At 39.4% G+C, this 16980-nt stretch overlaps 1 protein-coding gene across 7 annotated transcripts in view; it reads right to left on the bottom strand.

Annotated features, from left to right (window-relative positions):
• Positions 1 to 1853: 1853 nt before the first annotated feature.
• The window catches only part of LOC110976100 (rab11 family-interacting protein 4B-like), a 42008-nt gene continuing 26881 nt past the window's right edge, over positions 1854 to 16980 (bottom strand). For all 7 annotated transcript variants that reach the window (XM_022229094.2, XM_022229096.2, XM_022229095.2 and 4 more), the window contains 10 exons: positions 16498 to 16533; positions 14284 to 14395; positions 12571 to 12674; positions 11177 to 11267; positions 10608 to 10657; positions 10199 to 10280; positions 9061 to 9198; positions 7449 to 7601; positions 6983 to 7129; positions 1854 to 6636 (listed from right to left, as the gene is read on the bottom strand). In XM_022229094.2, coding sequence (XP_022084786.2) covers positions 6472 to 6636; positions 6983 to 7129; positions 7449 to 7601; positions 9061 to 9198; positions 10199 to 10280; positions 10608 to 10657; positions 11177 to 11267; positions 12571 to 12674; positions 14284 to 14395; positions 16498 to 16533 — 1078 coding nt within the window. In that variant the 3' untranslated portion in view covers positions 1854 to 6471. The remainder of the gene's footprint in view (positions 6637 to 6982; positions 7130 to 7448; positions 7602 to 9060; positions 9199 to 10198; positions 10281 to 10607; positions 10658 to 11176; positions 11268 to 12570; positions 12675 to 14283; positions 14396 to 16497; positions 16534 to 16980) is intronic.

Below are 16980 nucleotides of genomic sequence, written 5' to 3'. Positions count from 1 at the left end.
CATTTTGTACGTTAGTAAGAAACAGCTTATGAATTATCGTTTTGCACTGCAACAATTTTTTGCGCCTACAAGCTTGACAAGTTGAGCACTCTCTGGCCGCACATTGTTATGCTCTCATATCGTACTTGGCTTTGTGGTAGGCCTCATTTAACCCCAAGGCCAACTTCATCATCAAAATAAAGCCACTAATGGGCCATGTGCGTGCTATCACCTCTTCAAAAGCGGTTGGCCTCGGCCCTGGCCAGCTGTTTTTGTCTGCTCTCCTGACCGAATGTGGGACATCGTGGGTTTGGTTCAAGGTGAGATATTTTGCCTAGATTGGGCCATGTTGACGACAACACATGGAAAGACCAGGCCTTAGCATGCAATTTAGTACGAAGTAAATGGAGTTTTATTATTACAGTTTTACTTCTCTCCACACGAAACGCATTGTGCAATATCGTAAAATTCCCATAATATTTAAAACAATATTGAAAGATGAAATGTGGAAAAGGCAAGACCGAGGAGAGAAAAAAAAATCCTATCACTGTAAGGGTCAGTGTACCCATATTAATATAAAGAACAATAAAAAATTAAACAAAACAAAAATGCACATTATAACGCACAATTATTTACACATTAATATTAGTATCAAAACAAAATGGGGAACTATACTCCGACGGGTATCTCCACTAGATCATCAATCAAGAAGGCAGCTGTAGACAGGTTTTGGGAAGGTGAGAAGAGGGATGCAGAACAACGAATTTCAATAGAGGCTCTGCGTGGTAGCCGTCCTGCAGGCATTTCTTTTGTTCCATAGGGAAACCTCTTTTGTGCAGATCCCGTGGAACAACAGCATTGGCCTGCAACGTGGCAGCAATGCAAACCCTCTAAAGGTAATGGTTCCACAGAGGAGTCAAGCAACCGGGGAAAAAACACTCTCATTCATACTCTATCATTCATCAATACGCAACTACTTTAAATGCTAAAATACAATCTGATCGAACACTCAGTTAGATCTCGGTACAACTGCCACACTGGACAGAGAGTTACACAGCTTTGATGTGGATCACAAAGACCGTGACGACCGTTACACCACACAGTCCGTCACTGCAAAGCTGCGTGCAGTGGTCGTTACAAGGATTATCTTCATTTAAATCTAACGGTTTTATGAAGAGTTTGACAAAGGCCAACAGAGGACATCCGAAGTGGGCAACAAACTTTGGGCAAACAACAAAGGTTATACGCTTCAGCGCTATTCTATTGGATCAAACCTTACGCTGAAAGCAACCCTACGATCTGCATATGGTCATCGTTTGAGTCTTGTCCTGAATATCTGTGCAATTCGAGTGTGTGAAGTATTAATGATCAAGAGCTCCACAGCGCAAGGTGCCACAAAAATGTTCAAGTTGGTACTATACTTCTCAAGGGTATGGTGTGTGCATGCAAAGGGTAGGCTTATGTGGGCCATACGATCGTCCAAGCGGTTGAAAAAACAAAAAGAGGCCAGAAAAGAGTGTAGAAATACATGTACATAATTGTCGGAAAGCGGGCTGAATTTCAACTGTGGATAACAGTTGTGAATGTTTAAAACCTCCAAGGCACCCATATCTTTTGGAATTTCCCACTGTCGGCGTATGGAGTATGTTAGTTCTTTCATAGTGTTGGGAACTTTAAAAAAAAACAAAAACGAAGACACTGCGTGGACCTGCACAGTTCCACACATCTCCCTATTTGAAAAAAAGAAGAGTTTACGAGGTACTTTGGAGTAAGGGTTGTGAGCTGCAAAATTAATAGGAACAATCAAGGAAACCATCCACACAAAAACCAGCTGAAATGAAACAGTTCATCTACTAGCAAACAGACAACACATCTTTCAACTTTTCCGCCATACTTTAATCTGTAACTGCACTTTGCGTGCGTTTTTTTTTACAAGAATTCAAAGTCCGGCTGGAATTTGATCTCAAAAGGTGTAGGAACTGCAGAATGTATTTACATGAATGGCGTTGCATATACATTTTGTGATGGCATTAACTACAATTGTACACTTTGTATACACGTATAAATACCGCATGGAATAAAGGCACATACATTGTTACATCCAATGGAATCATGCTGCTCTAAATACAAATCGCCCTCTGCTGAGTTTTACCGCTGATGTATATGTATATAGCAACTGATACCAATGCAGTACTGTTATACTATAGGGTTCCATTAATCACTGATTCGAAAAAGGGGTTTGTCCGAGTCCGTTGGCGCACTGTAGCATCTTTATGACTATATAATGCCTCAAACGGTACAATCGAATTGGGTAAATATTTCAAGTTCGTATTTTGAAAGGTGGAACAAAGGCCTGTTTCCAAATCAAACAGAAACGTGAATTTTTTTTAAATAACAATGTTCTATTTTGGAGAAAAAGAATAATATTTTGCCATTCCCCACCCAAAAAGCAAGTTACAATTGGCACATGCGCATGGCCTTTGCCCACTATGGATAATTGGGTTAAAGTAAGTCACGTTCACAAACTGTGGTAATTTAAATTAAAAACGTAAAGACGAATGACGTGCAGTGTATGGCAAAAATTTCTGTTACCAGCAGACAAGACACAATTTTAAATCAGGCGGACAAAACCATCTTTTAAAACTACTTCTGCCTATAAAATCATATTAAATTCCATTCTGATGTTATACTGAAAGAATGACTTTAAAACCACTTATTTTCATTGACAAATTTCATTCCAAAATTGCTTATGCTGTCACATAAAGTCACCTTGTCTGGTTTATTGGAAGGCAATTTTATTGATGCTAAAATTTCAGTTTTCAGTTAAAATATCTGAAACACTGAAAGGTGTAGATTATAAAAAGAGATGTTCTCAGAATGAAACCGCTTTGAATCAAGCATAATGACTTTAAAATTTGCACACAGCTAAATTTTTCTACACAGCAATGTGTTCATTCACAACTTACAATAAAAATAATAAATTTAACAAACAAAACCAGGCAAGCTGTAAGCACGTGAAAAACAAGCAAATAGCACACAGAACGTCAGTCAATTCCATCTGCAGTGATCTTGCGCGAAATTGGCAGAAATATTCCATCTTATTTGTTAGGAACTGCTCCCCCTCCCAAAAGAAAGTTTGGTCAGAGTCAGAGTGAAAAACACATCAGTAACATACGCCTGTTCCAAATATCTGTTGCTTAACACACAAGTAATAACAAACTATACTGCACTTCATTACATCTGATTTGGCAAAAAATGAACTGAAACTATGCCCTTTATGACGAGTTTCGCGGAACCGAGAAAAAAACCACACACGTGTAAATACCACTGAAAACAGCAATAACTTACTTTCACTTTCTTACACTTGTGCAATGAAACAATCCTGATATAACTTTTTTTTGGTCTGAACAGACCTACCTCATTTGCATTTCACTGGTCATGGCATCTTTAATGCTTTCTTTCAACGATACATTTGAAGTTTTAAATATTTTGTTTCAATCTCTTTACCTTAATGCTCATGGTTAAGAGTGTAACTGCTTTATAGTTTTGCCCACCAACACTGCCATGAAATAATATGAAAAAATGAAATAAGTAAACCTCTCTTCTATTGAATTGTTGGCCAGGTTGCTTACCTTTTCATAAATCATCAATATACAAAAAGTGTTTTTGACAGAACAAAAATTGCATTTGCCTAAATCTGCGTCAAACCTTTCAGCGAGATTTAATTTAAGACTGGTGACGATGCAGTGGACCCGAATGCAAGACCAAATAATCTGTTCAATTTAAATTGCGCTATTTACACAATGATCTTTCTGAATTGGAAAATGAGGTATGAAAATTACGCTGAACTGAAAATTATCATTAACTTCTTCAGTAAGTGTGCAATGATATGGCTTCCCTTGCTAACTGTCTGAAGACAAAAACAATATATTTCTTCACAAATGCTCATTCTTGTCAAATTCCAATAGTTCTCCCCTAAAAAAAATAAACCACAGAACAAAATATCAGTGACTCGGCTGAAAAAACTTGGCATTGTCTAGAAGAGGGTACATTTCTTGTTTTCAGAAGTGGGAATCTGTGTCAGTTTCAATCTTGACAAATGACAAGCAAAGTGGAAGAATGAAAATGCTAAGACTTTGCTGTTATCAGATAAACAAAATAACATAATACTCATCTTCATCTAAACGAATTCAGAACTTGTAAAATGGAACGTGTCAGCTGGAGAGGTTTTACCACTGAACTGGCAGTAGTAAAAAGAAGTAGAAGCCTAAGTGGCAGCTATGTCTTCTTACTGAGGTATGAAGACTGGCCCTGACAGAGTGACCTCCAACATGGCCCCTGGAAAATCTAGAAAAGCCATGCCATCACATGTAAACCCTACATGATGTTCCATGAGGCATGTACCACAAATATGACAAATCGAACAAATCGAAGGAGTTCGAATCCTACTGTGCTAAAACTAAAGCCTGCAAAGTAGTCCCGCACATGGCATTTTGATCAAAAAAAGTAAAATTTCAAATCGTTATATTTTCATCAATTTCCTGTATCTACAATTTCAACAGTTCATATAGCTCTCTTTCATACAAAAATACTTTAATACACATTTGCCTGTTATCAAATCATATTATTCAAAACAAACTCACTCCATATTCGTAACACCTCCTGATCACAAGAACTTTTACGGGAAGTATTAAAATGTTACTAAAAATCTATACTTGCATACTTCAAACAGAACCAATGCTAACACTGGGAATCATAACTTGTAAAATAGTACCATAGCTGTTTAGACTGGAGTTAGTGATTTGCCAGAGTGAGCAATGTAAACTAAGTGTTTGATAAGAGCCTTCTTAAAATGTCAGAAATGAACCCCAAATTTTCCATGATATTTTAATCATCTGAATGACTAATCAGGACATCTTAAGTTTGATATGCATGACAAAGGACACTACATTTGTATTGTAGAGACTAGTCTGGCAACCTGAAATAGAAACAAAATACTACGGTGGTTTCACACAGACCCAGGGCGGATCAAAAACTGCGTTTTTAAGGGGGGGGGGCTTAACTTTTTCAGCGTGTCCCAAAAATTTAGAAATTGCCTTTCGGAGGGATGAGACTACATTTTGGGGCTTCTTATACACCTTTTGAAGGAAGAGAAATAAAATGGACCCAAAAGTGTGCCTTTGTCTCATTTAAATTTTCAAAACAAATGTTATGGTTCCTTGGGTAGGGGACTGGACATGGCCGCTGTTCCTTCATCCTATGGACCCCCCCCCTTGTCACATGCATGTCGTATGTGCACACTAAATTCCTTTTCATGTGGCACCTGCGTGAGTGTGGCGCCAAGGCAGTTGCAGCATCACCTTGGATTGATAGATCCCTCCACAGGTTGCTGCAGAGCACTGAGCATAAGGGGCCACTTCTACAGGAAGAGTACCAAGTTTTCCTTCTTATTTTTCACACTGAAGGAAAACAATGCCTTCATTCCAGGATAGCATTCAAGACCGTGCTAGCCAATTTTCCAGCAATCAGCACTCTTCATGATCAGTGACAGGGATATAAACTCGTAACCAAGGTTTTGTTGAGCAACTTTCTGAGAACAAATCCACTTTTTCTATACCAGGGGCCAAATTCGTTTGCAGAAAAAGTGCCATTATGTAATACATAGCCAAAAATGGTGCTAATGTTTTCTTATATGCCTAGATATGCTGGTGCAGATATGCATATCAAGATTTCTGTAAAGATATCTGAAAGAAATGTATATTCTGCCTCTGGATTTAGCAGGATCATTTTACTATGTAAACTCATTACAGTCTGTGTGAAATGCGCAATGGTTCATGTGCTCACAAGTGCAGTGAAATTGGTCCCAAGCCCTTAAAGCCAAGTAAAAAAAAAAACCAGTTTCTCGTCCCCACTTGCTTCTTTTCTCCCACCTTCCTCCTTTCTTTTCTTCACTTTTTAGGGTTTCCTTTTAAACTCTTCTTGTATTTTTGACTTCTTATCTGTTCCTAACAAAACGTGCCATTATGTTTGCATGTTCAAAACTGAGGGTGACAGCTCCTTGACAAATAGAAATGTCCGCAGAAGAGTGAAGAAAAATGCAACTCCCCCTCTCGGAAAACTCCACTACCTTGTGAAAAAAAAGGGGCTGCCTCCTCCCTTCAAATATTTTGGACGAGAAACTGTTTTTATTTTGACATGGACAAATACACGCAGATATGCTTCCCTCCGGAGAAACACAAAGTTTGGTCCATCCAACTAGATCATTAGCCTAGAAAAGTGCTTGGATTTCAAGCTAAGCCACTCCGATTACCCTGAACAGTCCTGCACTCTCCGATTTCAATCAAATTTTCTACAAAGTCAGAGTTTAACATCAACTCACAGGGCTTCTGACTAACACAAATCACCGAGTACAACAGCAAAACACAGGCTCTTGATCAAGCTAGATAGAGGATTTGATATGAAAAATAGGACTTTTTAGGAAGGAACCTGTTGTCACGTGTTTGGATCCAGGCTCATAAGGGATGCGACGCTGCCATGCCGCTTAGGTCGGATCTCAAGAAGCTCGGGGTTCCGGTCCAGGATTCGGGCAAGGATGCGGCCAATGTACTCCCTTAGGTCTCGGTTCAGCTGTTCCTCCTCCCGAAGAGCTTGCATAATCTGATGGAGATAGGTAAAAACAAAAGGGCCTTTTCAAAAAGTTCCTTCAGTGCAAAGCTTCTCAAATACTGAAGCGGATCCAACAAAATTTGTCTTGAGGCCATGTTTTCAGCGATTCTGTGTGGGCATTAAAAACAGCCAATCAAGCTCTGTTTTTAATATATCACTCAATTTGGAATTCTGACGAATATGGACACTATGTGGAAGAAAATGCTCACTGATGTCTACTGTACAAGGTTCTTTTAAGGGCATTAAGCTCTAAGTGGCTAAGTAACTTTTCTTTTCATAAGGCTGGTCACTGCTCTTACTTAAACATCATGCCTGTATCTGACAATTTCAGACTTACATCATCTTTTGATGACTTCTCCAGCTCGGAAGCAAAGGACTCTGACCTGGACGTGCCCCGGTGCAAGAGGCTCCGGCCAATTTGGAAGCCATCGTTTAGCATCTGGGCACTCATTTCATCATTGCTGTCTCTCAGGTTGGCATTTTCCTGGAAAGGAAGCCAAGAGCCCCCAATCAGAGGCCTCCTGTAAGCACTACCTTAACAACAGCGGGATACCGACCAATACGGCATGTATTATTACCTGCTTATGAGTGGTTCTGGGCAGCTTTTAAGCAAACAATTTGCTAGGAAACATTTTCTGTTAACTAACTGTGACACCGTGCCAAGGAGGTGGAAAAGACAGCCAATGCTTTCAGAAAATGAGATTGTGTTCAAATATGAGCCATAAGAACAGCTTTCTGGACACAGACTATAATGGCACACAAAGGCACAGGTTGCAATTCAAATGAATCTGTAAGTCTTTTACCTTCTTAAGTCTTTGTAACTCATCCTTAATTTCTGAGAACCGGCTCGGCAGGTCTGAGATGCTGGGGCTTCTCATCAACCGAGCTCCGTACTCGCGCTGCTCAAGGTTCTCTCGCCGCAGTTCCTCGATCTCCCGGGACAAATCTTCCACAAGCTGCCAAGGTATGAAGTAAAGGCTAGTCAGTCATGAGCTTTCTACAGAAGGAGGACATTTTAGATCCCTGAATCCATTCTGTTTGTTGAACACTATGAATGGGAAGGAACCTGACTTCTTTGCTATACTTGCAAGTAAGGCCTCACTTTTAAAACAAACTCTGATGACGCTTCATCTATAACTTTGAACAACCCACTGAGCCACAAAGATGGCAATCTATAATCTGCCACAACTACGTCACCTTTGTTCCAACACCTAATAAGTTTCAGAAACTTTGTATAGGAATCGCCTTACTTTCGATTCATGATGGTCAACTCGGAAATATTGCCAGTGGGGGAAAAGGGTTAAAATAAACAGCATGTCACCATTTTGTGTTTAGAAAAGGCCTGATTAAACTATCCTCCATTGTTCCATATATGCACACTGCACTGACACATTGCTATATAGAATTCAAAAGCAACAAGAATGGAAACCATCCCTGTTGACACAAGAACTGAAAACTTCAGTTTATGCTTTAGATGAAATATAAACTGCTATAATTGACACCATAGTTGACACCATAGTTGACAGCATAGTTGACACTGTAGTTCACACCATAGTTCACACCATAGTCCTCACTATAATTCACACCATAGTCCTCACCATAGTTGACACCATAGTTCCTGTTGCTTATCAAGCAACAGTCAACATGAATAACTATTTAGCAATACCAACTTCATCTAATGATACATTATAGATAATTTAACCCGCAGTTTTCCTGTAGTGAGGAATATCCAAATTTAATGAAGATTTCAGTCCCCCATATAAAGACTATATGCTTTTACTGAACTCCTGACTGAATGAACGTAATATGAAACATTCAACAACTCAGCTCCTGACTGAATGAATGTAATATGAAACATTCAACAACTCAGGCTGGAATATATTGATTTAAAACCCACAATTTACCACAGTGGTGGTGTACTGTGGTGTTAGTGAGTGTCGTATTGAGTAGACCTAAGGGAGAAAGGATAAATGCATGGGTTGTTGTACAAATTTGGGATCAAATTTTGTCACATCCCAGTCACATCTCACATATAATTTGTAAATTTGGGAAACATTCTTAAATTTCCAAGAGGCAAATGCAAATTGAGGTAATTTCAATATTTCCAGGTGGAATAATTACATATGTAAGGCATAACAGCGATGCCAAATGTCGTGCTTATGCAGTTTGGATCCCTAATTCGTAGAATGCCCACGTTTAAAATCATCAGTTATGCCAGTATCAGAGATGAATCTGTCCTTTTTGTAAGCCTTTCCCAAGACTAGTCATAAGTAACAGGGTGAACAATGAATAAGGACTGCTTTGCTCCCAGTACATTTGAATAGCGTGTGACTTGGCTTAAGACTACATGACTTGTGATGGACTTGCAGGGATGCATGATGGACTCAACACCAGGCTCAGCAAATGTGACTTTACCACGTTATTGGCCTTCAGTGTCTCCTTCATCTCCGTTCTTTCCCGGTGGTGATTGTCTTGCTTCTGTTGGTAATCCATAGACAGGGCCAGCCACCTGTTATCCAGGTCTAGCACCTGGGCTTCTAGCCTGCTGTTCTCCTACGAGAAAAGATGGGAAAGGGCCAAATACAGATTTTGACTATCATGTTACATTTTTGTCTTGGTTGAGTACAAATTTATGGTAAAAACGTTTTTAGTACTGAGCTCAATGTAAAAAAGCTAGACAGATCATTGGTTGTCAGAAATGAAGAAACTGTGCTCCGGACAACGGCTATGTCCAAAATGGGCTTCCAGAGCTATGGCTACACACATAGGTCTAATGTCTTGGTGTTTCAACGTATTTCCTATGGAGCCAAGTCCCAGACCTAGCTCTAGACAACAGATTTGGACGCAGCCTATGACTCAATAAAGAATACGTTTGTACTTTTTTAAATGATTGGAGTGGTTTAGACTGCATTGGGGACCAGTGGAAACTTCACTTGCTTGTACAACTCAGAATAGCCAAGGGATTATCTAGAAATTGTTGGAAACCAGTGGTATTTCAGGCAAAAACAGGCACACGCGTAAATATGAGCACCAGGGTCATAGCGGTCTCTTGATAACAAACTGGTCAAAACCTACAAGGGGCAGTTGGTTCTACGAGGGGCCAGTACATCTTCCTCTGCAATGTTAAAAGGTCTTGAAGCACACACTGACATTGATCATTCAGAGCATTAGCCTCATGCAACTTATCTACAGGCAGCCTACAGAGTGAGCTTCCTGCATCATTGACCAGATATTACTGATTTATTCAAAAGGGGGGGGGGTTACACGAACAGGGGCTATGTCCCTTGTTTGTAAGTACTGCAAGACATTTTTTTTCCTTTCCTTTCAAAAGTGTATCAAAAGCCCCCCAAATTATCCTCTCTCTTAGAAAAGCCTTAAAGGCTACCCAGACAAATTTCTTAATCTTTTGCCCCCACATACAATAATGATGCCCCTCCCCCTAAAAAAATGTTGTTCTTGATCCACTCTTAAACACACCACTTCTGATGGGAGAATTCTTGACCTAACGCCCAACAGCATTCCATCTGACTTTATCCACCGCTGGGTGTCTTACCTGTTTTAGGTGGTCCATTTGTGTCTTTAACCTGGAGGTTTCTGTCACGTGCTGGGTCTTTTCTTCTTCAAGGCTTGCTATTCTGTTGGCCAAAATGTATTTCTTGATATTTAAACTGACTGTATCTGCCAGCCTTCTCTGTGAAAACTAGATGACCTACACAGACCAGCTTCAGCAATTTTTCCAACACTTATCCAAAATCTCCCAAAATCCTTTTTGTCCATCAAAAAAGAACACAAAGAAGAAAAATCCACCTCAACAAAATGGTCCCTTCTTGGGTTTTGATAACCTGGACTTATAACACACTACTCTCATCTACTAACATCCTGCATACAGGCCTAAAAACTGAGCCAAGGCTGATATGTTATCATAACTATCTCACTAAAAATCCCTTTGGTTTACAGGTTACCTGTTTGTTAACAACTCTATCTGTTCCTCCATCTCCTTTTCTTTTTTAGCCTGAGGAATAAAAGGAAGACCCCAAAAGAGTGGTGATGAGCATGATGTACGGGGGTAATGACAGCTGGCTCACTAGGCCAGGTGATGTGGAGAGCTGTCACATAATCATGTCAACTGCTCAAAGTGACAAGGGTACCATTTCTGTTTCTCAAGCCAGTATGATTGAGCAAGTCCTCAAATGTCAACAGCGAACAAATCATTGTACATCAGGGTTGACAACGTACATTAAACATCAGCCTCTCTGTATAGAAATAATGACTACATAAGAAAACCAACAGCATCGTTCCGTATGCTTTGAATTTCATTTGCTGAGTGAGGAAACTTTAAAATCGAAATAATTTTTGCAAGCGCTCACTAGAGTCTAAACTGATGGAAGTTTGTTGAAAAAAAAGGTCATATCTGATGGAATACACTTTTCAAGGGGGGACTAAAGGGTTAAGATTCAGTCAACTTCTAGGCTTGACTTTAAAGACACATATTTGATAAAGAGACCTTGGATCAAACTGACAGAATATTTACCATCAGGTCTTTGTGTCTCTTTATATGTTCATCCTCTCTCTCTTGGTGTTTCATCTCGACTTCCCGGATTTGCTCCTCTAAACTCTGAACTCTGTAAGATGAGAATTAAACCAACCTCGCTGAGTTTGGTGAATAACTGTCTGAAGCTAGGATTACACTGTTTCTCTTAATTAATTCCTTGGATACACTCTCACGACCAAGGATTAAACACAAATACATGTAGTGTGTGAAAACCATATGTTGGGAATGTAAAATACCAATCCTGGTGCTAGCCTTCAAGCGAAGTGATCTGAAAATGTACGTGTATATTGTCATTGTACATGGACGTGTAACTCATGTCAAATTATGTTTTAAAAACCCTCCAAGCTCAGACTCAAGGTGACAGTACTTCACATATTCCTCACATTTGTGGGGGCCATTCACTGGAGTAGAGATGTGGTAAACCTTTTGCAAATTTGTGGTGTAAAAAAAAGAAATCAGTCCTCCAAGTAGACACTTATCAAATGTTTAGCACGTATGATAGAAAATTGACATTCTGGCACTTAAGCCTTTCAACCTAAAATACCTGGAGAACTGACCACAGTTCAACTGGTATACAATGTGACCCATCATTCTGAGTATAGCTGTGTTAATGATCTCTTGTAATTAACATCATGCCAACCAAATACATGTACATGTACTGTGCCTAATTACTTCAAGACCTCTGTTGCGATTGAAACACAGATGTCTTATCTGCTCACCAGTTTCTTGCAATCTCTGTTCTCTTCCTGACAATACTGTAACCACTTGCTATCTTTTATGGCAAGTGGAAACAATTTAATTGATGTTGAAATTCACTCAAGCACCTGTCTATCTGTACACGTAGCTAGATTTGCTTATCACTGTATGCACAACTTTGTGTCCAAGTCAGCGCTTGCACTGAAATTGCTGTATTTTGACAACAAAGTAAGAACTGACAGGTCAAGTATTGTTAACAATTAAGCCACACTTGACTTATGATCCATCAGCCATGTTCAAAGAATATCCTTCCATACAACCCGATGGACAATAACTGAGATATGGTGATAATTTGTGATAACATGCATTGTCAGTGGCTGTTCCTATTTGTACAGTTGGATGCCAGCCTGTGTGTGGGCATGAAATTCATTCCAACTATTATTATTATTTTCTTTTTGCTGAGAATCTGATGAATAAGAAAAGTTCTAAACATTAAAAAGGAAGTTACTCTTTGGTGGCAAGATTTTTGCTTCGCTAGGATAACTTCAAGTGAACGTTTTGTGCATTCGTTGTCAATTAATACTAACGTAATAAGAACAAAACAGCCTCAGAGACACCTTAGAGACGCCAGCAATGAATAACCGCTCTTGCTCATGAGCGAGTTGGTTGGTACTCACTGATGCATGAGCTTGAGTTTCTCGCTTTGCAGTTTCCCCTGATGCCCCACTCTTGTCGCCTTGTCCTGTTCTAACACTGTGACTTGCGTCTCAAGCTCCAACACCTAAACAACAAAAACAAATGAATACATCGCTGTAAGTATCTCAAGGAGCTAACTCCAGTTTGCCTTCCATCCAGATTTGAAGCGCTGCCTCAACGGAAATGAAGAGTCAAGCTCTGGTGGTGGGGATCTTTTCATCTGGGTACGTGATGCATAGGCAAATAGAGTCCATTCCATAATGGACAGTGCATGCTTAGAATGTTCAAGGCCTAGCGTGCATAATCCTGCATGTGAACATGGTGTGTTTCCACCAAAGGATCACTCTTTTATGTATTGCTATAATATGTACAAGTTCGTACACCATCTCTTGTTCCTACACAGACCAGACTACAAGGTACAAAAGTTGTCAGAGATGCATGTATGACTGAATGTGAAGTTCCCCTGGAGACAATGTCAACTGAATTTATAAGCAAAGTCAAGGTAAGCTGGGAACCAGTTTTTACATGTATATTAGCAATAACAAGTGAAGCCTGGCAGCCCGTTGCCGTGTGTTGGAACATTTCCTGATGGTTTTACATGTACATTCTTCATTAGGCACATTTCTCTGCTTTGCTGCCCCTCTAAATTTTACCCTGGGAGGACAAAAGTCACATGACACTGTGGCATTCATGATTTACCTCATAACCTAGTGTAGATCCCAAGTTGAACCCTGAATGGTAATAACTCCATCCCATGTCTGGACACGAGCACGAGTCAATTAACATCAACATAGGAATATCTCTCAGCCTTTGCTAGAGTGCATTTGAACAGCTTGTGGAAAAGTTACAAGAGACTCTTGAAGTACCTCATGATATGATCTATATAGACCCCCAGGCTGTGCCTTGAATGATCAGTAATGAGCCAATCCCAAGCCTCGTTGTAATCAGAGGCTGAAGAAGAATAACGAGAGAATGCCTCCCAGCCATTTGCTGCAGTTGAACAGCTTGTGACTGGGCTGGCAACTGGATGACTTGTGACAACTTCATTACAACTCTGGATAAGTCCCTGCCCGCGGACATGATCTGCGCATTACAGATCAGACAACAGAATGAAGAAGGCAATTTCCGCATAGCGAGTGTCTGAATCAACCGGCTGCAGCAGGGAGTAGCACATGTCTACGAGAAGTGGTTTTTCATGATGATTCTAAGCTGTACTAAGCAAGATGAGGCCAAACTGGTGGGACCCCACTGGCATTGTGTGTTTCAGAAAGACAAACTTTACATGAACGCGCAAATTCTAAACAAATACAGGTATTTACATCGGTGTCTTCTTGTTTAAAATAATTTCAATAAGCAGATATTTGCCACGGTGTGACAAACAAAATACTGTTGCATCCCTCTAATTTTTGTGGGCCTATCTGATGAAACAGCCGGAGCTGTGGTGGTGCTGATAGAGTATTTTTTTATTGCACTCAAGTGGTTTTATTTCCTCCTAGATACTGTACTTGCAGATCCAGTCCCTGGCCTGAAGACCACTGGTTTGAGCTCACAGCCACTGGGTTAAATTATTGATGAGTTTTCACCGCTTTACACAGCAAAAAACACAGTATCGTTCTGGTAAGAGCCACCATTTTCAGATAATGTGCTCAGAGTGCAGCATAATTTAGAGACCAATAGATTACAAAGCCACCCACCTTATCGTTGAGTTCCATTACATCTGTGTCCGACGCTGCATACTCGCCATAAAGCTCATCGATAGCACCTTTATGGGGCAGGTTACTGGACGATGAAGACCTGTACAAGTGGCTATGGGGAGAGATGAACGCCATATCATAATTCATTTATTGCTGCTTGAAAAACCAGGTTAGGAAGATGCAATTTACAATACGAGACAGGTGCCGTGTTAATAAGTAACCATGCACAGCCAAAAGATGAAAGTGTAATAAATTTCGATATTTCCATGGGATTCAATAATCAGAAAGTTAAGAAACACAGATTTAGGCAAAACTGTTGAGAACAGCTTGCTGACTGCAATGACCTGAAAAGTACAAATCTAAGAATTTAGTTAATCTAACGACAAAAAGAAATTAATGCCTTTGAGAAAGATTTTGTTAAATTCTCTGACATTTTTAGATACATATGGACAAACAGTGAAAGTGCCTTATTTGATGCAATTTCTGATGCAATGTTCACTGATGTATTTTATCGTTAATCCTAGTTCTCCTAAATTCATAAAAATTCCTTTGAGTTGTTTCACAGTCTGTCGCTGGATTGAGGATTTACATGTACAGCCATCAAATAATGAGGATAAAATAAGTGGGCTAATATGCCTCATTAGCCTGTACTACAAGAATGTGTTATTGATAATGGATGTTTGTTTACTTGGCAAGGAGATGACAGCTACATCTGAAATGTAAGTCCCACCGTCCAACAACTCCAGCTTTGAGTCAGTGAGTACATTTTGAATGGAATATTTTTTAAGGAAATCACATAACTAAAAATTTGTAGGTTCCACACAATGATTGTGTTGAATAAAGAGAAAAAAGGGTTGTAGGGTATCTACACTTTAACAGACAAGTTCAATCAAACAGCCATTTCAAAAAGCAATAAATGACATGTACAGTACATGTGCTTCCTTTCCAAAAACATGTACTTCTTACAAAGGTAAAAAGAGGTTAAAAAAAATCTGAAACCTGGCACAATCTGAAACCTATGACGGCATTTTTTCTTGACCTGACAACGTGAACAGTACACAAGATGCTACAAAGTTTTAACTTAATTGATTGATTAAGAAGTTACACATTCTAAGCCAGTTTCTCATGCAACTGAAGTTTCAACTGAGTAGTGCTGTACAAAGTGGATGCAATATCTCTAGCACGTTATGGCAAATTTGTTTATGAATGTTTGCAGAATGAAGGACGTCTCTCCATGCGGCCATGCCATATGTTTCAAGGTGCAAAGGTTGGTTGCCAGTTTCGCAGAGACATAACCACCAAAGATAGCAAAATATTAACTGATATCAAGCCTGATGTGCGCAATTTATATGACAACCTGCCAAGGGAATCCACAAACTAATAGTCTCTTGGAAATGTAACACTGTTCTACAGGATTGTTATGACTTGTGATTAGGATACAAAGGAGTTGATTCGCCCTACATGTACATGTACCTTCCTGGGCAGTATTAAAAGGGTCTACATTTATGAGACAAATCTTTCTTAGATGTACTTTTTGTACAACTTCATTTTATTCATTTGGCATTAGTTTCCGATTAAGTGCATGGTCTTCGAGCTGGACCAAGAGAGGGCCCTGTTTTCTTAGCAATAGAGGCTCCTTTGGTCATAACTGAAATTCGAACATTACTTAAAATTAAAGACAGCGTGAAAACACATTTTAAAAAGCAAAGCAAAAATTGGAAATACCGTTAATGAAACACAGTATTGCATTTTTAACAGCTGTAATTTGAAAAATTACACTGCATAGATGCTAGATAGAAACTCCCTGGACTCTCAGAATTAAACACTGCGGATTTGATGACACATACACCAAAACTGAACAAAATTACAAAATGACATCCAGTGCAATTTATCATGTAGACATAATGAACCAAAACACTGAAAACCTATCCCAGTAACTACTGGTATATGCAGTGATAAACTGTATATTACCAAATAACACATCAAGCGCAAATTCAAGGGTTGCATGAAATTGAACTCTCAGAAAACACAATATCTACAGAATTCTGAGTCAACCACACCATACATATGTACCACAAGACCATGGCACTCTAGAAATGCATGCCAGTCGGTTTAAGTTAAAGATTTACAACTCAACACTACACATAGGTTTAATAACTTTAGAGTTGACTATCAAGGAAGAACAAATTTCCCTTCAGGGATTTTTGTACTCACTTGGCGAACTCCTTTGAAGAGATCCGTCTGACCGGGCTGCCGAAAATGAAAGAGAAACAGCGGAATGTTATGTACATATGAGGTTTATAATTGAAAGACCACGTGACAAGCGGATAATGTACTGTTGAAGAAATCCCCCGCAAACCATTGCAGAAGATAGGGTACCTGTTGGGAACAATTGATCAACAATTAAAGGCTGGTGCCCAATTTATATTAATGAAAAAAGTATGTTGAAGCAATCAGTGCAGGTAAGAATTGCTGTTTAATGTCTCATCTTCCTAGCCAATTAAAGAGCAAAAACATCACACAATTTCTCTATTAAAATCTCAAAAACAATTGTAAGGTATTTTTGTCCATCATATTAACAAACTACATACATGTAGGTAAGTTTTGGGCCGAAGCGTTAGTTACATACGCAGCCAATGTGACAAAGAAGTGCATTTTACATAAAGGCAGCAAAGGAACACGGCAAACCATGCAAGT

The sequence above is a fragment of the Acanthaster planci genome, linkage group LG07 (assembly GCF_054643075.1).
Source record: "Acanthaster planci isolate LZ-2023a linkage group LG07, COTS_SCS, whole genome shotgun sequence".
NCBI classification, from domain to species: Eukaryota; Metazoa; Echinodermata; class Asteroidea; order Valvatida; family Acanthasteridae; genus Acanthaster; species Acanthaster planci.
This window is presented reverse-complemented; position numbering and strand designations above follow the sequence as displayed.